This window comes from Gobio gobio (assembly GCF_949357685.1).
Source record: "Gobio gobio genome assembly, chromosome: 13".
NCBI classification, from domain to species: Eukaryota; Metazoa; Chordata; class Actinopteri; order Cypriniformes; family Gobionidae; genus Gobio; species Gobio gobio.
Window position 1 is genome coordinate 11,245,762 of NC_137106.1, and position 25,381 is coordinate 11,271,142.

General features: G+C 38.6%; 1 protein-coding gene across 2 annotated transcripts; it reads right to left on the reverse strand.

Annotated features, from left to right (window-relative positions):
- Positions 1–40: 40 nt before the first annotated feature.
- On the reverse strand, positions 41–25,329 carry exoc5 (exocyst complex component 5). 2 transcript variants are annotated; one of them, XM_079833653.1, is made up of 18 exons: positions 25,168–25,329; positions 23,491–23,585; positions 19,817–19,968; positions 17,862–18,052; positions 14,450–14,514; positions 13,454–13,482; positions 13,256–13,365; positions 13,105–13,149; positions 12,846–12,986; positions 10,801–10,883; positions 10,423–10,632; positions 10,160–10,307; positions 8,905–9,013; positions 7,010–7,130; positions 6,819–6,905; positions 6,586–6,694; positions 6,231–6,446; positions 41–1,603 (listed from the first exon to the last, which is right to left on the reverse strand). In XM_079833653.1, the coding sequence occupies exons 1-18, from the start codon at positions 25,192–25,194 to the stop codon at positions 1,415–1,417; spliced, it is 2,127 nt and encodes a 708-aa protein (XP_079689779.1). In that variant the 5' UTR covers positions 25,195–25,329; the 3' UTR covers positions 41–1,414. The 2 variants fall into 2 exon arrangements, with proteins under 2 accessions (XP_079689779.1, XP_079689780.1); XM_079833654.1 differs by having other exon boundaries at positions 17,862–18,056; positions 19,821–19,968; positions 25,168–25,312.
- Positions 25,330–25,381: the final 52 nt, after the last annotated feature.

Genomic DNA, 25,381 nt, shown 5'->3' on the forward strand with positions numbered 1-25,381 from the left:
TAAGTATTAGTAATGACCCATGGGTTTTGAGGCCAACCTCAAAGAAACTTGTCTCGTTGTTTCACACTTTTATTTTTTGGAAATAACTGATTATCATAATGAGCAGCTTGTACAGATGAATCAGCTCATATGTAGCATCATTTTGACAAATTCATGTTGAAAATCAATACAGTATAACAGAATCATCTAATCCTCTCTAACAGTCTAACACCTAGGTCATGCCTAGAGGTCACAGATCTTGACCCCTGCCTCTTCAGCAGAGGTTAAGGGTTAGTTCAACTAGTCATATGACACAACTGCATTCAACACATCCCTGTCAGATGAAAGTCTCTTGGATTAATGGTTTGTGACTGAGCTTCAGAAGATCCATACAGATGTCAGAATACAAAAAGCAAAGAATCAGAGCAAAAACCCAACACCATGTGACCCGAGCCCTTTGAAACCTCATACGACTCTCAAAGCTGTTCGCCTCATATTGTGCTGTGCGCCAATCAGTTCTTCATTAATTATGTTAATGCTATATGAGTGTATGCAAATATTACTTTGATTTTAGTGAGCAGCGGGTTTAGCACAGATGCAATAATTATCATTTACATCAGAAATATTGTATTACCTGTGTGAGGTTATTCTTTTAGCACTGAGCACACTGGGAAAGGTCAGCTTTGGAAGTTTGCATGTAAATCAGACAGAAATTAAACTCATTTTATCAATGACTCTTAAAACTAAACGAGTTCATGTACTCGTGTTTAAAACCATTGTTAATGGCATTTGTAAGAGTATGAAATGAAATGAACATTTGTACAACATCTGCATTGTTCAGCTCAAAACAGTAATTGTCATCTCCGTGAAGCCCTATGTGTGCACAAGAGCCTGAGTGAAATGAGCTGGACCGACTCATTGATCCAGAGCAGCGTGCCGAACCGCCCCTTTCGTCCCAGAAGAGCCACAGAGGATGGATTTGGCACAATCAAAGTAAAAGCAAATAAAAATGAAGTCTCTTGACCACCCAAGTCCCTTCGAGCGGTCCACCTCAGTTCATCCAACATCATCCTCTCTCCGTTAGAAGCCGGAAACACAGGGAAGATGTACAAAACATCCTTCTACTCTTATTTATCTTATTAAAATCATTTCATAAACAAAAACAAAACAAAAAAAAAGAGCAAATCTGAGATGAAACACTATGCTCGCATTAAAACGTGCATGTAGAACAAAATGGGTTAACTTAAAAAGGAGCAACCTGGTCTTTGAAACAGTTGCTCTTTTGTTTTTCTTTAAACACAAAGTTTAATTTCCACACTGAATCATTGACAAAAACAGGTCAAACGCCACTCGAGATTGGCCACTTGTGTTTCCCGCAGCTCTGAGTGGACGGCAGTTCGGTAGGCTGTGGTAATTGGGACAGCCCTGCCAGTCATTAGCTGAAATGCCGACCCAGTCGGGCGGCGCGATAGTCTACTCTCAGCTGAACGAAAGCGTGGAGGAGGTTCCTGTCAAGGTTGGTCAACTGCTCTCCAGAGCACACCTGTTTGAGGTTGTCCGGGGCAACAACCAGGAGGTTACAGAGAGCATGAAGCGTGTCAAAGAGCTGGAGCACGAGAGGAACCTGTGGAGGGTTTGGATGCAACTGTTAGTCTAGTGCATGCCTATTAAAAACTTTTGAATTGATCAGAAATAAGGCAACAATGAAAATACTTTAATCACAATGCTATGTTATGGATATTTTGCAATGCGGTCACCACACACAATTAATAACTTAAACCTGCTGAGCTGTAGGAGTGACTATTTCCTATTGAAGCCAGAGGGTTGAAGGGGAAAGAAAGTAGTAGGATTTCCCTCATTAGGTATTTAGATTTTTTAATTGACCGATTTTTTAAAACACAGTTACCAATTGTAGGGATGTTTTTTTTTTGCTTTTTTTTTTTAAAAGACGTCTATTCTGCTCATCAAGGCTGCATTTATTTAAATAGAAATATAGTAAAACTGTAATACTGTGAAATAGAATTACAATTTAACCATTTTCTATTTTAATATATTTTTAAATGTAATTTATTCCTGTGATGGCAAAGCTGAATTTTCAGCATTGTTACTCCAGTCTTCAGTGTCACATGATCCTTCAGATTCCAATATGTTGTTTTGGTGCTCAAACATTTATCATCAACATTTTGCTGCTGAATATTTTTGTGGAAACTGTGATACACTACTATTGAAAAGTTTGCGGAGTAAGATTTAAATCAACACCTTTATTCAGCAAGGACACACTAAATTGATAAATTGACAGTAAAACCTTTTTATAATCTCACAAAATATCTATATTTTCAAGAGATGCTATCCTATTGACATTTCTGTTCAAAGAATCCTGCAAAACTAAAATAAAGCATGATTTTTGTTTTGCAGGATTCTTTGAACAGAAATTTCAAGAGGATAGCAATCTAAATTGTGCACAGAACAATTTAGCAGATAATAGTGATTCAGAAGATAGTGAACATTGATTATCATAAATGTGTCTTGAGCAGCAAATCATCATGTTAGAATGATTTCTCAAGGATCATGTGATACTGAAGACTGGAGTAATGCTGCTGAAAATGTAAGCTCTGCCATCACAGGAATAAATTACATTTAAAAAATACTTTGTAAGCATAAGATAATTTTTTCAAAATAATAATAAATCTTCATGATTGCCAAAGACCAGACAAATGGTAGACATTATAACATGTATATATATTTATTCATTTAGCAGAGTATGGGCCAGCAAAAACCCTCTTTTGGTGTGAAAAAAGTACTCTCAGGATTTACGAAAGACACGCAGTGATTCAATTAGCGCTGAAAAGATGTGGACAGGGTTATTTTTGCGGCTGACCATATTGCATATGCATTTGGAGTTTCCCTTCAGACACAATTTATGAGAGGAGAGTATTTAAATGAATCATGCGAGGTGATTTACTAAGGTTTGAGGAAGTCAGTATGCTGGTATTTGCGGCATTATTTACCGCCCCCCAAAAAAGCATGTCTTAAACCAGATGCTAATTTGCACTGCTCTTTGTAGCGTTGGTCATTATGGAAATGATCCGACTGTGTCTGTGTTCTTTAATTTGTGCGTCGTCAGTCGATCACGCGCAGAACTTTACACTCCCATCTGCGATTTTTTAAAATTGCGCTCTCACACTAATTTGCCCTGTTTAGTAATTCTGGCCCTAGATATACATATCTATTTTGTTAAAGAAAAATGGTTGAGGTTTTATCATATATGATGAGCTCTCTATGTATGTGGACTGATCAATGTTTATATGTGAATAAAAGCCTAAATTAAATGTTAAAGGTCCCATGGCATGACATTTTCATTTTATGAGGTTTTTTAACAACAATATGAGTTCCCCTAGCCTGTCTAAGGTCCCCAAGTGGCTAGAAATGTTAATAGGTGTAAACCGAGTTCTGGGTGTCCTGCTCTGCTTTTGAGAAAATGAGAGCTCAGACGAGCCAATCTGGAATCTTCCCTGTATGTCGTCATACGGGGAACGGTTACCTCCCCTTCCTCTGCTTTGCCCGCCCAGAGAATTTGGAGAAAATGGATTCCGTTTATCACGATGTCAGCACAGGCTTTACAAACAGACTTTACCATATGGATTCGACAGCACCACGACAAACAGTGAGTAACAGTGTTCATTAATGCCTGATCTGTGATCTGTGATTTCTGATGTGTAGCTAATCATTCAAGTTCACACAGACTTTCTTTCTAAATCGTTTAATGATCGCTGTCTTGATGCCCTAAGCGTAATGCATCAGTGAATCAAGCCAGTGACTAAAACGATAAACTTCACATGGTTTCTGTCAGTAGCACGAAACAAATCTGTTATTTAAATGATTACAGAGAGCGATCAAAGAACACTCTCTTTATAATGTTCAGAGCTGCGAATCACACGTCGCGAGTGTATCTGCACACTTGCCCAAACTGCCGTTATAATGAATGATGCTGTTATGCTGCACATCGAAGCTCTTATGTATTCATGTCGATGTTGTGTTTGCTGTTAATTGTGGTGAAAGCATTTTGTGAGAGAAAACGCGCTGCAATGACGAGATCACTGCATTCACGCGATCAACAGACTGTCTGTCTACTCAATGCTCAAGCCTTTCATGTGATGGGAAAAGATCGAAAAATAATGCTATAGTCAACAATTTGACGATTCGTTCATCTCAACGGCTGTGATGGTAAAAAACGTAGTAAAAGTATTCGAGAGGGGTTCCACATGTGTTACAAAGTTCAAGGAATAAGTGACTGGGACTCGTGTTTATTCAGAACTCTCAGATACAAACAAAGTAAACTTGCGCTCTCAACAACTCAATATACAATAAAACTTTCTCAGCAATCTTGTGTGCCCAGTCCGTCTCTCTCTCTGGCAGCGCTTGCAGACCTCGCTAAACCACGCCCCCTCCGCTACATAATCTAATACTCATTTCAAATGCAAAGATGTCAGCCAATCACAACAGTGGCGGTTTTCACTGAAGTCTCACGCGCCTTGAAACAGAGCATTCAAGCCAGAGGGCTAATATCAGGATAGAAAAAATGCTTTTTATTTCTAAATGATGACATGTTTTGATGTAAAAAAAAAACATACTAACAATATAAGTACACCTCAGGAAACATAAAATAATAAAAAAAAATCCATGCCATGGGACCTTTAAAGTGAGTATCTTCAGAAGATTTTATTACTATACTGCTTGATGCATTTGGATTACCTTTACGACATCTTTATAAACTTTTTAAAGTTTAGGAGGAATGTACTTTCAAAGGAGGGACAGAAATCTCTCAGTGGTAGGGCTGAACGATATGGACAAAATTTCATATCTCGATTTTCATGCCAGATATCTCGATATCGATACAATACGATATGACTACGTGTTCGGTGAAAACCAGAATCTGAATTAAAATGTGTTTGATTTAAGCCTACATTTCAAAAATTTGTGTCAGAAAATGTATAGTTTTTAAGCCTTTCGCATGTACGATCACACAGGTGTAATCAGTCTAGGCTGGAGCGGATGATCAAGTGCATCACATGATCAACAGAGACAGGCGCGCTCAGAGCTGTCATATATCACAACTTTTCAGTGTTTTCAACCACATACTGTTTATTTTAGGTTTCAAACATATAAATTCACATAAGTACTAAAAAAAAACAATACATTTAGAGTTTGTAAACTCTAACTGATGTCTATTGAAGAGGTAATAATAATCCTTTCCATTATAATTCGACACGTTTTATTCATATCAGATACACATTGTAAGTAACTTCAATGTTTACTCTATTCTATTCCCAGTTCACCAGCCACTTACTTTTAAGTATTTCGGGAGAAGTGGATGAATTCACGTGTTGTAAACATAGAGGTTGTAAATCCAACAGATCCGATTCTCTGAACTGCGTCTGCGGCACAAACTAATGCTGCCTGCACGTGCTATCGGAAATTGGATGATTCCGACTTCTGAAATCGTGATTACGAGCGCATTGCATTCAAGTTTCAAAATGTGAGGGCGTTCATGTGCAATGTTTACCTAGGAAACTCGTATTTACGATAATTCCGAGAGCACGTGAAGGAAGCATTACACGGCTGCGCCCATCGCACATACAGCTCAACTAACGCGATCGTTATAAAGGTGTTTAAACAACAATATACTTCCACTTGCATGTATTTGACAATCGGAATATCAGATATTTCATGCCATAGCTAACACATTTGTGAATATTCTGAATAAAAAAGGAAAAAATGACAAAAGCAGATCATCATTCATTCAGCGCTGTTGCTGCTGCGGTGTGTCACGTGACAAGCAATGACGTGTCACCATGGAAACGCCGCCCCCCTCTCAAGTCCCTGTAGTGCGCGCGTGCGCGCTGGCTTTAGCGGTGCATTCAAGGGCACTCAAACTGATGTTTGTTGTGACTGCCAGAGTTGTATGCAGGGCGAGCGCGGAGAGGGGAAATCTATATCGTCTATATCGTTGCTTTTTTCGATAGTAATATCTTGAAAGTTCATATCTAGATATAGATACGATAACGATATATCGTTCAGCCCTACTCAGTGGTCATTAAAAAATATCTTAATTTGTGTTTCGAAGATGAACAAAAGTCTAATGGGTTTGGAACGACATGAGGACATTGAGAACTATCCCTTTAAGGCATTATAAAATAAAATATACAGAATGCCACAAGGTGGCAAAAATAAGACCTTTGACCTCTCCTTACCCTGAAATCTTTGGCGCTGCGGCGGTATTCTGCCACATCACAGATGGCTAGCATGCCACCCATGGAGCTATAGCTGAACTGCTGCAGGTGCTCATGGATCAGCCTGTGGAACCTCACACCCAGCTCGGTCAAAACAGTGTCCACATTCTTACCATCCATGGACCTCCGCACACGCTCCACCTGCTTGCTCACATAGGCACACACCTTTGAGCATGCCTTGAAGAAAGAGCACAGGAAAAATAACACATTAGAAAAAGAACATGGCAGAATATGGCTACTACTACAAATCTTTCTAAGGATTTCAAAGTGATCTTTTCACTGCGCAACACAATTATTATACAGTGCATGATCTTACTGTAGTGTACTGTATCATGACATTGTTCTCGTCTTCTGGCTTGAAGTCAGTTTTCTTCTGTTCGGTCGCCAGGATGTGCTTCATCTGGCCTATCATGCAGTTTAGTGTCCTAAAAACAAGGAAACATTAGAAAGGTCACAGAAATTGCATTTAATGACAACGATGAAGTCAAATATTGGTTTTGATTAAGGAAGAAGCTCGTTCAAACAGAGCTTTCAGAGTTTTGAACCAACCGATCAATCCCAGTGTCCAGCTTCACCTCCATCTGTTCGATCACCTCTTTCTTCTTGTGTAGGCACTCGGTCAACTTAGGCGAGGAGCTACAGGGGTTAGAGTTCAAACAAAAGTCACAGGAAAGTCACCAATCCAGCTGTCGCAGAGACAAAGAGTCAGAAACCAGGGAAGCAAAGTCGGTCAAACTCACCTAATAAGAGGCATAAGATGATCGTTAAACTGCTTATCAAAGAGGTGAAAGATTGTGTTGGCTTGCTGAACCACATCCAAAAAGTAGAGGTTGGCATTTTTGGCATCTGCAGATGGGATGGCTGCGAAAGTCGGAAGACAAATGAGAGAGCATTGTCATGTACGGTCCACTTCAGATTCATTCATTTCATTTGGTGCAAATTTGTTTGATTAGACTTTGAACTAATGCTGCCTTCAAGTCATGTAGGAATGATCGTATTTACCACATGAATGGCAATATCTTAGTGGGAAACTCAGTATTTTCACTTTGAGCTCTGACTTTATTTGTTCAATGGCATGAATTTATGAATAAAGGCCAGAATCACTGATTCTAATACTGATACCTCTATGAAATAGACCCTCCCCCATTTTAAACATTCATTTTTGCCATTCAACATTAATGTAATTGAAGGCTTTTTAACATTTATTAGGCTTCAAACTTCATTAGAAGTTAGTGCTGCTGTGACTTTAAGATCTGCCATTTCCTCAACTCTAAGTTCATTTAAGACGTTATTTAACTCATTTAAAACTGTTCTTCTGAGAATACTTGACAAAGTGGACATTTAGGCATAATTGTGTGTGTTATAGTTTGTTCAAGAGCGAAAGAGAACTTGATTCTGGCGCCCTGTGCTCATGATGCTGGCACGTAACCCACACCACTCAACCTAGTTGACAATGCGCATCATATGCACGTAAAAAGTCATTTTGGCGTATAAATTGCACGACAAATACAAATTGTGTTATAGATGCGCATTTCATGAGAACATGTTGATCTATAAAAGCACATTCGCCGTTAAAAGCTCGAAAAACAGCCAAAACTGACAACTCCGCATTGAGTCATGGGCGTAAGGCACAGCAAGTTTAAATATCCTTTCTAGTCTGTATTTCCATGTTTTGGGGTATTTTGTTATACAAATTATTTGTAATAGAGCAGACACTGAGTTTTTAATGGGTTATGTTATAGCCCTGCTTGTTTTTATGAAATATATGTATTGACTGCATGATAATTTCACCGTATTTTGTACTGCCATGCGAGCCGCAGATTAAGCTGGTGCGAGCCGCGCAATGAGTAACATTGGTTTAGGGACCAATTCTCACTATTAACAATGAGTTTTGCCTCAATAAACTCCTAGTTACTGCTTATTAACAGTTAGTAAGGTAGTTGTTGAGTTTAGGTATTGGGTAGGATTAAGGGATGTAGAATATGGTCATGGAGAATAAGGCATTCATATGTGCTGTAGAAGTACTAATAAACAGCAAATATCCTATGTAATATGCTAATAAGCAACTAGTTAATAGTGAGAATTGGACCCTAAACTGAAAAGTTACCAAACCTTCCATGACTTTTCCATGATTTTTCAATATTTTAATAATTTCCATTATTCTTCCAGGCCTAAAAACAGGCCTAAACTTTTAAAGTTCCTTGATAGTTGGATTTTCTCCATGATGGTAGTAATTCTCACACTGCTGTTGCTAACACAAACATGTCAATAGGCCTGTGTAGTATCGTCCTCTAGTGGCATGTTTATGTTACGGTAGCAGGTAGGTTTAAGGACAACACTACATATTAAATCATTATTTTAGTTTACTTCAGTCATGAGCATTTATTTTAGGTTCTGTTTTTTTAGTCTTCAGTTTAGATTCTGATAATAAACTTGATTTGAACAAACCTGTAATTACAATTTCTAAACTCATATGAAGAATTTAAAATGGCATAAACTCAGCAGGAAGGAAGCTACATAGGAGTAGGAATAACACTGTACAATGGAGGTCATGCATTGAATGAACATTGTTGCTCACATACTGTGCAATATAATATTATCAACTGTTCTATGTTTTAGATGGTGTTTGTCATACCTGAGAGCCCAATCTCAAGAGCGTAGTCTATATGGTCCACACACAGGTACTCCACCAAAATCAGGAAGATGGAGAAGGCATTCTTTGGTAGATCTGCTGGATCCGACAACTGCAAAAAAGACAGAAAGTGAATCTATAATGCAAATTTTTATCGCCCACAACTTCCAACTTTGAAAAAAGACTTCGGGCCCTATTTTAACAATCTGAGCGCATGGTCTGAAGCGCATGGCGCACGTGCACTTAGGGCATGTCCGAATCCAATTTTGCTAGTTTAATGACGGAAAAAATGGTCAACGCACCAGGCGCATGGTCTAAAAGTGTTGTCCCTAGTCTCTTAATGAGTCCTGGGTCTGTTTTGGGTGTAACATGCAATAAACCAATCAGAAGCCGCGTTTCCACCGCGGGAACTTTCCCCAGGAACTAGGGACTTTGGGGTGGTACTTGGTGTGTTTCGACAGCAGGAACCAGGGTCTAAATAAAGTTCCGGGTAAAGATTTCCCCCTCAAAATGGCTCTGCTCGCGAGGTAGTACTTTTTCAAAGTTCAGGAACTTTCGGGGGTGGGACTAGGGCGCTGAACATTCTCATTGTTTGAGTTCACGCAGCATTTTATTTCCACCTAAAAGTCTGTTGCGGTGCGTGCAGTAAGAGTAGTTTACTATTCAAATCAACAATGGATTGAAAAAAATACGACCGATGGACTGATGATGAGGTTCAGGCTTTATTACGTTTATTTGTGCAGGACGAAATCCAGTGTGCTCTGGAAATTTGCGCACAGTCCTACATCACCGGACTAATCTTCACGGTACTTTAGACCGTAGACACCAGCAGGTCTGAGGGAAAAGAGTTCCTGGGAAAAAAGTTCCTGGGACAAATTGTTCCGGGTAATTTCGGTGGAAACGGGGCCAGAGTCTCATCTCCCATTCCCTTTAAAAGCCATTTGCCCTGGCACCATGGCCGATTGATATTTACATGGTGGAATTCCCGAGTTTTTGTTGGTCAATGTTGCAGTCGTTTTAAGTTGACTCAAAAGAGCAACGCATCAACAATGCGTCTGAACACACCTCATTTTCAGACCAGCACGCCCATGGGTGAACGGATGGATGCGAGAGGATTTGCAATTTAAACAACCGAACAACAGTGTCGGGCTGAAACTAGCAAAAAACACTTGCATCGCGCCTGGCGTCGCATTGCGCTGGGTGTATGAAAGGGCCCTTCAGGTTTTTTGTAACAAATCGGTGCTGAAGATTCCTATACCTTGTTGCATCTCTCAAAGGCATGCCGGGTTTCCTGTAGCAGGTTGACTACAACCTCTTGTGAGAGTAAAGTCTCTCCATGCGTGTCAATACTAGGTCCTAGAGGCAGGTTTGTGCGTTGTCTGATTCTCTCTTTTAGCTCCTGGATACTGTCAAAATGAGAAGAAATGGCAGATAAGGTAAGAGGCATATAAAAAGACATGCATTTGACTCAACAGTCTTAATTTTTCAAAGTAGTTTTTGAAAAAAAAAAAAAATTCTCACCTTCCAGTGCCTAAAGGGCGTTTTTGGTGGTTCTTAGAGTCGTAATAGCGCTGAAGAATCATGCCGCTGCGGTTTTGAAGATATTGACGCTCCATGTCTATGTAGCTCTCCAGATAACAGGAGAAGATATTCTTTATCAGCTTAGATAGAAATGTGTGCTTGTCTGAGCCCAAGTTGAAGTCTGTGAGTTTAGCAGCTAGTGCCGTTGTCCTAAAAACAAATGGGTTACAACAGATCAAAATTTGTGTTCAGTAAAGCACATGAATTTGACAAATGTGAGACTTAAACCATTTCAGAAAAAAAGAAAAACAGGGTTTGATGAGAGCAAAGTGAACAATTATAATAATTAAATAATAATAACGAAAAACTGATTGATACCGTGTATAGAGGTCATAGAGGTTCTTGAGGTATTGCTCCACATCAGAGTTGCGGGTCTCGTCTAATTTTTCTTTGACATGAGCCTGAAATCAAAAAAGGGACCATTTGAGCAAATTTAAAAATGAGATTTTTAAATCAACTGTGTCTATTTCTGGGTATGCACTATATTTACATAAACTAATCTTACGAATAAAGGCAATTTGTGTAACATGGTACCGAAGTACTGGTATTTTTGACAACACTAATACTAAGTTGATTCCGAAATGTTAAAAATGTAACAATTCCATCCGTTCTGTAGTATTGCTAATCAGATTTAAAGTCGACATTTATGTGATGAAAGTCGTGTCTATTAGTCGCTGATGGCGTCATTAATGAACAAATAAGTAAATATTGCTCCTACATAACAGCTTATCAGTTCTATTGTCTTTGGTTGTTATATTTCTCAAAGATTTCTGCTCGTTCTAAATCAGATACAGATAAAGTAGCACAGTAAAGATGACATTTATATGAATGCCTTAGTGAGAGAGCAATTGCGTGTGAATTCATTCTACCAGGCAGGGTCTCTCTACTAATATTGAAGCTGTGGGGTTAAGTGTCTCATTTTATTTAATTTCGAAGGCTGCGTCCCCCGGAGGACAAATCCTGTGAAGGATGCGGTATACAGTGTCCTTAATCAGAATTAAACGAGACGTCCTTCGTAGGACACACATTGGAAGAGTATCACGTTGCTATGCCAACACGTTCACAGCGTCGTTGCGCTCACACCAGTTATATGAATTAAAATTATTTATAATTTGATAATGACTTTGAAATGTTTCTTGCCTTGACAGCAAAGTACTGTTCTAAACGCTTAAAAACCACTAAACACTTGTAATCCTGTTTACCACAGCTATCTTTTTTAAGGTAATACAGCTTAAAAACAAAAACAAGCTTGAAACGAGTTAAATTTAAACATCAACATCTTTGCTTGCATGTATATCTGCCGGCGTCTGCATTTTTTCAAATAATATTTAAAAAACATGACGGTTGTTAATGGCGACGCAAAGCATTGTGGGTTATCTGCAGCAGCGAAGGATACACTTCATGCACACTCCGAATTCTTGTGAAAGTACTTTTCTGAAATGAGACACAGCTTATGTGTGTGCGTTACAATGCACCAGTGCATTAATTCTGATTAAGGGTACCGCGTAGCTACGTCTTAGGCTGTGTGTAGCATACATAGCCTATGGCGTAGCCTGACGTGCACTGACGTAACAACACGTCAATTCTACGTGATGTGATTGGTCAGCTAGAACCCCTCCCTCAAGTAAAAAAAAGAAAGAACTCAAAACATTTCCTCAAACACATTTCTGCTTGTGGATTATAAATGACCAGTTCTTTGATATTTAACAACTCAAGCTGCAACAAAAGTCGCTGTCTATTTGCCGCCATCACTGCTGATGCTTCAACAACGTACACAACAAGCTGCTTCTTCTTCAGCTTTTGCCTTGATACATCAACATGCCCCTGGACACTGCCTACTAGCGGTCTGCATGTGTAATTGCATGTCGAAGTGGACAACGACGCAAAAGTATAAATGAAAACTGACAAAAAGTCTATGGCGTAGACTAGAGGCTATGGCGTAGGTCCAACGCAGAAGTATAAATCAGCCTTTAATTTAGAACGGCGATTAACTTGTATCTACAATACGCTGTTTAAAATGTGCATTCTCCCGATCGATTTTGACCATCCAGAAGGTATAGTCAAACATACTCTTGTGTATGCATTTATTTGTCATTTTAACTGTTGGAAACAGAGCGTAAGTGGACCTCAAAGATTTGTTATCCTGTTGCGCCTTCTATAGGTCATGATCAGTGACTAGTCGACGTCAAGCTTATAGCCTCATGGCAGAGCATTAAAGTCAACTAGTCTGTGCAACCCCTATTGCTAATACGGACTCGATGCAGTACCAGTTGATAAGCAGCCACTTTTTTAACTTATATAGCCTTGGCAAGCAGTACTAATAATTGTTTTATGCGTACACGTGCATACAGTGCGTTATGTACCTGTATCTTGTTCTCAAAGATGCTCTGAATGAGTTTGGCCATGACAGTCTCTGGACTGCAGAAGACTTCTCCAACCTGCTTATTAACCCGCTGACACAGAACAGCAATGTCTTCAAATACATCAGTCCGCATATACGCTCCCTACAAACACCAAAAGAACATGATATAACAAAACAAACATTGAGCCTGAAATCAAGTTTACACTTGATGGATATAAAGAACAGAAACACTGAACATCCCATCCTCAAATAATACATACCTCTTGGCATTGCTTGATGTAGACATCCACACAGTGGGCATAACCCTACAACAAATAAGATAAGAAATAATAACTTTGCATTATACATGTAAGAAATGTCCAAACGAATCTGGTATGAACTTGAAGGCTCTTATTGTATCTCCCAACAAACCTTAAAATGTAGCAGGACTGCTGCCACCTCACGCATGCGTCCAATCTCTCCCCTTCGCTGAGCTGCTGTGAACTCCTGAATCAACTGACGCTCAAGGTCATGATATTTACCTGTCAAACAAACACAGGGCTTATGTTAACACTGCATATTTAGCAGACGGGTAAATAACATTGTCTTGTTTAGTTTACAGCTGCTTACTTGCTATCTTGGCCTTGACATCAGAAAATCTGAACAGGTACATAACGAGGAAACAAGCATGGGAGAGAGAGAAGAACAGGGGAATTTAAAACAAATCTTTTATCAGACCAAAACACCATTCATGATCAGCGAGAGAACATTTCAGCAAACATGTTTGAACTGTGTGCTTAGATCTCAGACACAGTCAAAACAATTTTTTTTTAAAGTTTTCAGTTGTTATGTCTTGGCCAATGCATTAATACATTCACTTGCTTTGAAGTGCATTCAGTTGCGTTTTCAAGGCAAATGGGCGTATGTTTGGAAATTGTTTCACAATTTTTTGTGCATATTTTTGGAACTGCATTTGGTGAAGTTAGTTGCGCATAACTTTTCAGCACTAAGCCTAAACTTTACTTCATTTTTTACGAATTGGGTTACGCACAGTGTGTGTGGCGTAATAAGCATAATATTTATCTCATGGTACGTACTGTGTATGCTCACTCTCATTCAATATTTGCACAATTATTTGTTATTTTATAGGTGGCAACACTGGCTAAGGCTGCCGTTTTACTGTCAAAAAAAAGAAATGGAAGAGGAACAAACAATACCGGAATAGTAAAAACCCATGTTGACAATTGTTTATAACTTCTGGAGAGAAACAGTACAATACTAAAATTCTAGTAGTCAGTACCAATACCATTAAAATTGTACGGTTCTCTGTGGCAATTTTGGAATAGCAACTGCCTATTAGTGGGTACCCGGTACTACAGAAATGCTGGTATCGTCACATTTTCAAAATTTCAGAACCGACCCGTACTTCTAACATCCCTACTTTGAAAGGCAATGTGTTCAGCTGTACGCATATGCTAAGCATACATGTTAAAAACCGAAGTATACTTTCGGCAGTTAACCTGTAATCAGGGCTGACTGTTTATATGATCTCTTGTACTTCACACCATTATTATGCCGTACCCCAAACCTCCAATATGGCCAAAACTCCATCTGCAGGTCGCTTACCTATCAAATGGCAGCTCCTGAGCAATCAGGTGCAACTTCTGAATGATGTCTGCAGCTTCCTTTATCTGTTTGGGATGAGAAGAGACTATGGTGAGAGACAGAAAATGGTCACTACAGGACAGACAGGCCAGAGGCAGCACCCTTAAATCTGGGGATCAGCTTACGGTAAATCGGTCCCTCTCTTGTGCATCCCTCGCTCTTCTCGTCCACCATGAGGATGATAAGCGTTAGCTCAGCCCTGCACACCTGAACCTCATCAGCACCAGACCTTAACCCCTGTCCGTCAGCCGCTGCCCAGCCAACACCTTACGTTCACTCATGACTATTAAGAATGGACAATGGATAATCCCTCAGTAAATCACCTCGCATAATCTGTCCCCATAGGCAGGTAGGAGGTCTAGGCAAAAACAGGACCCTGTCAAGAACCCCCCACCTCTCCCTTCAAGCCCGATGGACGAGAAGAAGAAAAAGGCCCTGCCGTCCACATATCCTCTGTTCCTACTCTCCTTTTCCTGCCTGCCTCAGCTAACATCATTATTGTGCTCCCGTGAGGTGGATCCATCCCTTTTCCGCTCTCCTCGCTGAGGTTTTCTAAGTATCTGTCCCCCAGCTAAGATTAGCTAAATCCCATGTAAGTGATGTAGCCGTCTCCCAGCAGTTGGGGGTTTTACCGGCGCTTGTCTCCTCGCTGCCTGGGCCTGGCCCTCCCTTTCACAGGGATTAACCCAGCCTTCGTTCCTTCCATTTCCCTTCCCTTCACTCCCCCCCTTAGCTATTCACCGGCAGCTCCTCTCACTTCCCCTCTTTTCTCTTCTGGAGGCGTGTACGTCTTGAGAAATATTGAAAAGTCTGGCGGGTATATTCCCACATGGCTCTCTAGAAGATTGTTGGTGGCCTTATGCTAATAGCATCAGAAGATGTAAGACTTGCCACCCAGGGTTGGTCACATCATTACCGAGTGACTTGAGAGATTAATTTATAAAGTGTCATTTCCAATTAAGTTGGCGTAAATCAACATCTAAGCAGGCCACATATACAAGCCTCAGGCATCCATTATTGCGGTATGCATCACTGTTGCGTATTTTAGCGTTTTTGGTTGCAAGAGTTGCTTCGGTTACAACTTCAACATAGACCACTGTCTAGAAAGTCCTGTTGTGGTGCAAAACATTTAGAAGTTTTACCTTAGAGCAAATATACATCACAAAGAACTTTCGCACAGTTGGTGCAACCGGCCTCTGACATTAACTTGTTATACGTTCAACAGAAGTAGTCATCAGCTAAAATAGCCTGATCTCCTGTACCGCAAATAAGCACATGGTAATGTGCAATGGGCACAGAGCGTTGTACAAAGGCTTTGGATGATTTATGGAACCAGATCCTGCCATACTAGGGGTGTAACGGTACATGTATTAGTTCCGAACCGTCACGGTAAGGATGTCACGGTTCTGTGCATGCAGTCATTCGACAATTACGGAAATATATCAATTAAAGAGCTTGAGAATAATATCTCATGTAGCAATACATTTACCTCAGGCATTTAGTGTCGACATCATGTTAGTTCGCTAGAGAAAGTCTAGAGGGGAGCATTTCGTATATGCATTATATTAGCCTAGTCATTATATTTACTTAAAGGGACAGTTCACCCAAAAATTAAAGTTCTGTCATCATTTACTCACCCTCAAGTTGTTGTCTGCTGAACACAAAAGAAGATATTTAGAAGAATGTTTGGAACCAAGCAGAGAGAGCAACCATTCACTACCATAGTAAGGAAAAAAATACTATGGTAGTCAATAGTTGCTCTATCTGCTTTGTTACAAACATTCTTCTAAATATATCTTCTTTTGTGTTCAGCAGAACAAAGAAACTCATACAGGTTTGGAACAACTTGAGGGTGAGTAAATTATCACAATTTTCATTTTTGGGTGAACTATCCCTTTAACCTGTTAGCAATGTCTTGATTATTTAATGTTTGAATAAATTTGTCATGAAAACAAGTTATGCCAGCCACTGTGTAAATTATTATATTTCAAAAATGATTTGGAGTAGAAAATAATTCGATTAGAATTTAATGCAAAACCTGCCTTATGTTTTGAGGGTTAATTATTATATCTCAAAATAAAAACAGCCACCAAATTTAATAATTAGGGCTCTGTTGTTAACTGTAACCTTTAAGTTTTTTTATCCTTAAGAAAATTATAAATATAATATAATTTATTTAAAAGTAGAGACACTTTTGTTAAAAACAAAACAAAACAGAGTTTAATAAAGACAAAAGAAGCCATTTTATGTTTAGTTTTCTCCCCTGCTGTGCCGAACCCGTATCGAACCGTGACTTCAAAACTGAGGTAACGAAACCGTCATGTTTGTGTACCGTTACACCACTATACCATACATGCATTTTACAACACTATTAAAGGGTTAGTTCACCCAAAAATGAAAATTCTGTCAATAATTACTCACCCTCATGTTGTTCGACACCCGTCAGACCTCCGTTCATATTCGGAACACAAATGAAGATATTTTAGTTGAAAGCTGATGGCTGAGAAAGGCTTCAGATAGGCCTCCATTGGCATTCAGTACATTGACACTTCCAAGATCCATGAAAGGCACTTAAAACGTCGTTACAAAGTCCATCTCACCACAGTGGCTCTACAATAATTTTACGATGTGACGACAATAGTTTTTGTGCGCAAAAAAAAATCTAAATAACACCTTTATCCAACTTGTTCTCGACTGCCGTGTGTGCCTCCACGACGCATGCGCGAGAATATGACGTAGCGCCGGCGTTCGGGAATCCATGAAATACACACTTAAGCCCCATTTTGAGCACTACGCCGAGACCTAAAGCACGATCAATGTAGAATCCAACAGCTTAGACACGCGCGTCTTCCTCTGCTTGTAAACAAATCGCTTCTGGGTCATATGTCCGAACGCCGGATCTGCGTCATATTCTCGCGCATGCGTCGTGGAGGCACACACGGCAGTCGAGAACAAGTTGGATAAAGGTGTTATTTAGATTTTTTTTTGCGCACAAGAACTATTGTCGTCACATCGTAAAATTATTGTAGAGCCACTGTGGTGAGATGGACTTTGTAACGACGTTTTAAGTGCCTTTCATGGATCTTGGAAGTGTCAATGTACTGAATGCCAATGGAGGCCTATCTGAAGCCTTTCTCAGCCATCAGCTTTCAACTAAAATATCTTCATTTGTGTTCCGAATATGAACGGAGGTCTTACGGGTGTCCAACGACATGAGGGTGAGTAATTAATGACAGAATTTTGTGTAAAAAAACTATCTTTTTTTACACAAAAAAATTAAACAATAATATATAATGTCAGTCCTCTATCATTTGTGGTTAAATGTGGTCCCTTTTGGCTTCTGAAGTTGCTAGGCAGTCGATCTAAATCTGACCTTTTCAGGATTGTTGAAGACATCACTGCGCAACTCTCCATCCAGGAACTCATTGAAGTATGTCATGAGTCTCTGAGCCTCCACTGCCCTCTGTCTTGGAGTATTGACTCCTTCCAGCTGATCTCCCAGGTGACACACCTTGGTGGCCACATAACTGATATGCTCATCCAACTCCTGGAAGTGCTGGAAAGCTACCTTTGAAACGAGAATAACAAGAAAGTTAAGGTTATACATGTAATTGATGGTAAAGTAAGACAAGGTTACCCAAATGGTTCAAAGCTCCTTGCCTTTTGACTAGGGCTGGGTAAAAAATATCGATTTCTCGCTTTTAATCGACTCATTTTTATGAACCGATATCAATTCTTAAATTCAAGAATCGATTCGTTTATCCTGTTTTCAGTTGATGAATGAACGTAACTTTGTAGAGCCCCTCCCATCCAAATCAATCGCAATAATCTTTGTGCTTTGTTACTTTTGATAAGATACAAAGTGTCAGATTTCAAATGATGTCCATTTTATTACGAAAATTAAAAAAATAAATACAGTTTTGGCGCTGTTTAATGTGGTGTGACATAGGGCTGCACAATATATCGCAGTTATCGAAATATCGCAAATGTACATATCGCAAGGGCACGCAATATCTGAATGATTTTAATAGGCTACTTCAACATTGTGAAAATTTTACGTTTTAGGTCGATGCATATAGCAGAGAATAGACAGTGTAACCTTTGTAGCTTTATTATGTATCAGTGTATATTTAATTCATTTGAAGACTACGGTTTTTAGTTCTAATTTCTAATAACAAAGATAAATTAAAATAACAAAAATAATCGTCCACCCCTAGTTCAGGTGTCTTTGTTTACCTGGAAGTTCTTGATGTTAAGTTTTAGTTTGATATAACTATATATTACCAAGTCAAGCAAAGAGTTTTCGGTATTCAAATATTGGCATTACATTTTTTGTTTGTTTACACTGATGTTAAAATGATGTTGTCAGATTTGTGACATCAATTTTTGCTAAAACACTGCTGGTCACTTTCAGAAGTTGTAGCGATGCTTTCTTTTCCCAGAAAGAATGTGAAACACATAAATGGTATCATTCTCAGTTTTTAAATAATCTTTTTAATATAATTTAAATAGATTTTACACACTTAAAGCAATATCGTATCGCATATCGAATATCGCATTATTTAACAAGGATATGCATTTTTATCGCTTTTTTTTTTCAATATCGCACAGCCCTAGTGTGACAGATCGCAGTAGCGCAGCTTACAGCGCAAAATAAATGTCTGACTTGAAAATGAAGACTGAAATATTTATCACGTCACATGTAACCACTCAATCAGTGTTTCAACCGTGGAAAGACATCAATAAAACAGCTTGTGAACAATGTCACATAATGTCACATGTACCTCAGAAAACCCATTCAGTGCCCATAAACTCATTAGTCAGCGAGAAATGAACTCTAGAGATGAGCATTTTGATAAATATATGCACCACATTACATAGGCTATTCATAATAATTTGTAATGTTCTTCAATATTAATGCATGTTTGAATGAATCCGTTTTTTTTAGTTTTTATGATTGCCACCATTTAAATGTTTATTGGAGTAGAAATATGATTATGTAATTGTTAAGTTAGTAACATAACTTTATTATTATAAAAAAACATCCTTGAGTGTAATTCATGTTTGTATTTAAATCAGTTAATCTTAACCTTTAATATTAGTAATGTACCAAGTACCAACTGACTACCATGTATAGTTTACAGCAGTAGTTAAGAATTTTTTTCCACAAGAAAACTTGCCATGTACTGTATCTGATATACATCCACAATAATCGATATTGAAATCAGTAATCGTATCGAAAGCTTGTGAATGGAATTTGAATCGAATCGTGAAAATTGTGTCAATACCCAACCCATGTTAGAATAAAAGCCAAAATGTAAAGGCCACTGACTTGGTTGCTCCTCTGCAGGTCTTGGACCTTGTGGGCAAACTCCTTGGCTTCACGATGACATTGCTGCTCCAACTTCTCCACCTTCCTTTGGATCCTTTCATCCAGCAGTTTTAGTTCCTCAATGTGGTTCACAAACTCTTCCAGCAATCTGGAACCGAAGACATGGCATTAAAGAGCTGCAGGCGGCAAAACACAATTTCTGAATTGTCAAGCATTTTAAACACATTAAAAGAAATATAAAACTACATGCATTTACTTTTGTCCCCAAAGTCATCTTATAATGTCATTCTTGGCTTCTTGAAACAAAAACCTAATTTAGTTTCACCACACCTCTGTATTTTAAAACTTGTAAGTGTGCTGTTCATACACAACATGCATAGCCTACATAGAGATGCAACATAACCCAATAATAATGGACTTCTTAACATTCACAAATCATGCTGGAATAATATAATCATCAGATTTTACAGATATGTGCCTGCAAATGCTAAGAAAATTCTGAGCATTTTTTTTTTTTAAATTAAGCCCAAGTCGTCACACACTTCTGGATCTTACTTTATGTTGAAATATGGGCAGATGGGTTATATGTGGATCTTAGTTACTAGCCAAAAGAAGGAGAATCGCTGACAATGTAGATTTTAACCAGAACTCTGGAGTCATTTTCATACATGAAAGTACACTAGAGTGGAGGCTTCGATGTGCGTTCCAAAGAACACTCTTTGTGTCCACAGAACACTGAAAAAGGATCCATTTCACAGTCTGATTTGCAAAAGGCAGGCTTACGTCCCAAATTAGGTTAGCTTGGCTAGCATGTAATCTGTGAGGAAATGTTATACAAAACCTGACCAATCATAGGAAAATGCCTCAAGCTCTGTTCCCAGATCCCGAAACCAGCTCAACGGCAGGGATCAGTATATGCTGGGACGAGATTCATTTATCGTTCATGAATACTTCTCCAAATAGACTCTTAAAAAATCTCAGAGACTGATCTCAAACTGTGAAGCCAAAAGCATCCAGGGAGAGCATCTTATTTGTCAAGATCACATAAGCACTTACCTCGGCAGCAAATCAGCTAATGGCCTGTTACCATAAATTGTGGTTCTTCATAAAAAGAGCCTCTCCGTGCTGTGCGTGTGCGTAAATATTTAGGAAACCTCACACATACAACCAAAAGCTTCGTCAGCTGCATTTCAAAGAACTTGTAGGACAGCAAAGTCAAAAGCTCCAACTCAGCAAGTTTGGATTCTCTGGGTGGTAGCAAAACATTCTGAAGTGATGAGTATATAATCTCATATCACCGTAATTCCCTAAACGCTGCTGGCAGCTTAAGTTCTTTTTCCTCTCCATCTTTTCCCCTCAAATTTGTTCTCTTCCATCATTTGTAAGTCAATGGTTTGCCCAGCTCACAACAGCCTCTTCATGGTCGGTTATTTGAGAGCTTGGTGTAAAATTCAGGGCGATGTTTCTGCTCTGGCAGTCAAAAGCACTTTTGCTGTGTGTGTTAAAGTAAACTTCATGTATTTTTTATGCTTTTGTCTCTGAAAGTGAAATGACCGTCCAAATAGTCAAGTTGTGATTGTGGACACTGTATTATTATTATAAAAGTGACTTTTGGGCAATTAAGTCACACAAAAAAAATGTATTTCATTGAATAAGAAAACTATATAATCGGTGACATCTGTTGTAAAATAAATAAGTTGCTGGTCAAATAAATGGTGCTAGACCTTTTGTCTGGAGAATTTTTTTTTAACGTAATGCCACTTTACTAATTAATTTTAACCAACTGATCTCAAGGTGATTTTTCTTGGATGTTTGAAGTCAGTTTCTCTGAATTTCACACAGATGTCCAAGCAGCATAACCACAGGTATAGTTCACTCAAAAATTTAAAAATCATTTACGCACCCTCATGTCGTTCCAAACCCGTAAGACTTTCTCGTTCATCTTCAAACACAAATGAAGATCTTTTTGATGAAATCTAAGAGATTTCTGTCCCTCCATTGACAGCTACATAATTACCACTTTGATGTTTCAAAAAATTCATAAAGAGATTGTAAAACTAATTCATATGAATTGAGCGGTTTAATCCAAACTTTCTGAAGAGACTTGATCACTTTATATGATGAACAGATTGAATTTAGGCTTTTAGTCACATATAAACATTGATCAGCGAACATAAACAGAAGCTTAACCGAACCTGCTTGAATGCGTGAGAACAAACCTCATTGGTTCTTGCTGAAGCTCAAACTTGATGCGTAACACGAGAATGAACCTCATTGGTTCTTGAGGAGGCTCAAACGTGATGCGTAACACAAGAATGAACCTCATTGGTTCTTGAGGAAGCTCAAACGTGATGCGTAACATGAGAATGAACCTCATTGGTTCTTGAGGAAGCTCAAACGTGATGCGTAACATGAGAATGAACCTCATTGGTTCTTGAGGAAGCTCAAATGTGATGCGTAACATGAGAATGAACCTCATTGGTTCTTGAGGAAGCTCAAACGTGATGCGTAAAATGAGAATGAACCTCATTGGTTCTTGAGGAAGCTCAAACTTGATGCGTAACACGAGAATGAACCTCATTGGTTCTTGAGGAAGCTCAAACGTGATGCGTAACATGAAAATGAACCTCATTGGTTCTTGCTGAAGCTCAAAAGTGCTGCGAGAATGAACCTCATTGGTTCTTGCACAAAGTGAACATGCTTGAGCTTCTGTTTACCACAACTGATGTTGAGTTGATGAATGTTTATATGTGAATAAAAGCCTAAATTAAATCTGATCATCATATAAAGTGAGAGTCTCTTCAGAAAATGAGGGCTAAACTGCTCAATTCATATGGATTCAGTTTTACAATCTCTTCATGAACTTTTTGAAGCGTCAAACTGGTCAAAGTATAAGTTGCGTAGCTGTCAATGGAGGGACAGAAATCTCTGTCAAAAAGATCTTAATTTGTGTTCAGAAGATGAACTAAAGTCTTTCAGTTTTGGAACATGCTCCACCTGTCCAATGTTTGACAACCAGAAAGTGCACAAAAATAATATATGTATTGTTGAATTATTTAAAACTTATTTAATTTTAGCTTATTTTTGTCAAATGTTTTGCTTGAAAAATCTAAAAGCTGTATGCTCAGTCAAAAGTGTATCCACATTATAATTTTTTTATGATTATCCACATTTAACAATAGTAATAAAACTATGAGATAAGACAAAAATGAAACTGTTCCCATCCCATTCACCTCTCTCTCAGTCCACTACTGTGTCTATCAAAATGTGTTTATAATATAAAATAAAAATGTTAAAATCAAAAGCATCTTATTTTTCAGCTTCTATAAAATGTCCAACTTTTGGCTATTTTACAGATCTGCACATTCTGTTCTTCTCTTAACCGATTTCATAATGTGCACACGGAAAGTCATTTTACACAGCACTGAAGGAGTTTCCACCAACACTGGCCCTCTTGTTTTCATTTACTATATCAGCCAACTCAACCATTTTAAGATAAAATTCATATATAAGCAAATGTATGTTTGTCTACAAATTCAAACATTTAAGCATAAGCCTTTAGATCAAGAGGTTTTTAATAACATGATAAAGATAAAAGCAAAGTAAAGAATTCCGAAATGTACGACTAGCGGTGTATGTTTCTGACAATGACCAATATTTTGTGACTCACTTTTTGGGGTCGAATCCCTCTGCACCTCCTTTGGAACCTCCTCCAGGTGTTCTCCATGCCAGTCTCTCAATATACTCATCAGCATCAAATGGCTCCTGGTAAGATAGAAATTATGAAAATAATAAAGATGAATAACCAAACATTTTATTGCTAATGCCATGCACTGATAAATAAGCTTTAATAAAAAAGAGGGTTAATCTGGACTGCTTATACGAAGATGTTCTAGGGGGCCACAAGGGTGTGTGGAGAAAAGTAAAAAAAAAAGATATACCTAAATACATAAATAAATAGATTAAATTAATGTATGCATTTAAATAAATAATACATATAACAGTACAATATTGTAGTGAGTAAAAAGATTTAAAAACTAAATATTTTCTATAATACTTTAAAGGTAGGGTAGGTAATTTTCAGAGATGCTAGCAATAGCCTTCATTCAGAGCGTCTCCAAAGCCACGCCTCCTTCAAAACACATGAACGTGTACAGCAAGGAGCAAAAAAAAAATCTCAAAGCACACAACATTACAATATTTGTAAACATAAGCAACTTAACAAGCTCTGGCCTGTACCACCTGACTGCTGCAGATTCATTTCGCTGTTGTTAGTGTTGCCAATGAAACAGATAAATATTTAAGTAAATATATATCGTATAACGCATGGAAGCATGTGGGTGGATCCTCCCCCTGAAAGATTTTACTAGTGTAGATGCCATTCAAACCCGTCTTGTTTACTAAACGTCTGGTTGAGACAGTCAAAATTACAGAAGACGCCAAATTATTAACAGTGGCAATAGTGTAGGGGTAAAGCACATGGCAGAAAGCTTTGACGCAAATCGACCCGAGGTTTGAAATCTGCCTTTTGCCGAACTCGCTCTACTCCCTTTTCCCATCAACTATCATATCAGATCGGAAAGGCATTTATTTTCAGTAAAAAATTAAGGAAATAATCGAAAAACGTGCATTTAATAATAAAGTTTTTATTGGTTATGGGTCGGTGAACAGAAATGCGCTGAATTAGAGACGGTAAAAGTGAGTGGGTCCAATATTGGTCTTAAAAAGTGGGTGGGACAAAATAGGACATCAAATCATTGCATTCGGACCGATTGCAATGATTGGACGAACATTTTAAGGTCCTACACCTTCCACAGACAAGATATATTTATATATATATATATAAACACATTTAGACAACTTAGTGATTTCTATCGGGATGTGAAGAGACTTTCAACCAGCAATGTTTCTGGAACAAATCACCTACCATGCCTTTAATTTATTAACTGGGGTTAATATAAATATAAAAATACAAGCACTAGCTGCCTCAAAATTTTAGGATGCGTGTCCATGACACGAAGATGATGTCCTTGGCATCTTAAAGATTCAAAACCCCTGGCCTAGAGAATCTGAAGAGCTTTTATTCATAATTTGCATGAACAGGTCGTCTGACAACACAAACAGAAAAGCTGGGCAGAGTATTTTTGTGACAGTTTGGTGTTTAGCTTCTCCCCAGAACTAGTACTGCCAACATGCAGCATGAAATTATATGTCAAAATTAAACTATGTAACTTACATATAGCACGCGAATGACGCACTTTCATGAGCTATGAAAACAATGTATTATACGCAAGCTGTAATGCAGACCGTGACAGCCTCCGTGCCATTTTTGTTACAACAGACTTACCTCGAATAACTGAGCTGTCGTAGCCATATTTCACGGCGCCAGAAAGCAAAGGTAAGTCCGCAAATACTCTTTAAAGAGCGTCTTTCGAAACTATAATTTGCTTCTTGTTTATATCTATTCTGAAAACAGTTGCTTCCTGCATCCAGCTGCCATGACCGGGGCGGAAATAGAAATAGGAGGGGGTGAGGATACGGGGGCTGTGTGCTTGAGAGCA

Coding starts and splice junctions, on each gene's coding strand:
- exoc5 (XM_079833653.1), bottom strand. CDS start 25,194: ATGGCTACGACAGCTCAGTTATTCGAG. Junction 18,053..19,816: donor GCAGAGGAGCAACCAAGTCA/GTGGCCTTTACA, acceptor TTTCAAAGGTAG/CTTTCCAGCACTTCCAGGAG. Junction 10,308..10,422: donor CGCCCTTTAGGCACTGGAAG/GTGAGAATTTTT, acceptor TCATTTTGACAG/TATCCAGGAGCTAAAAGAGA.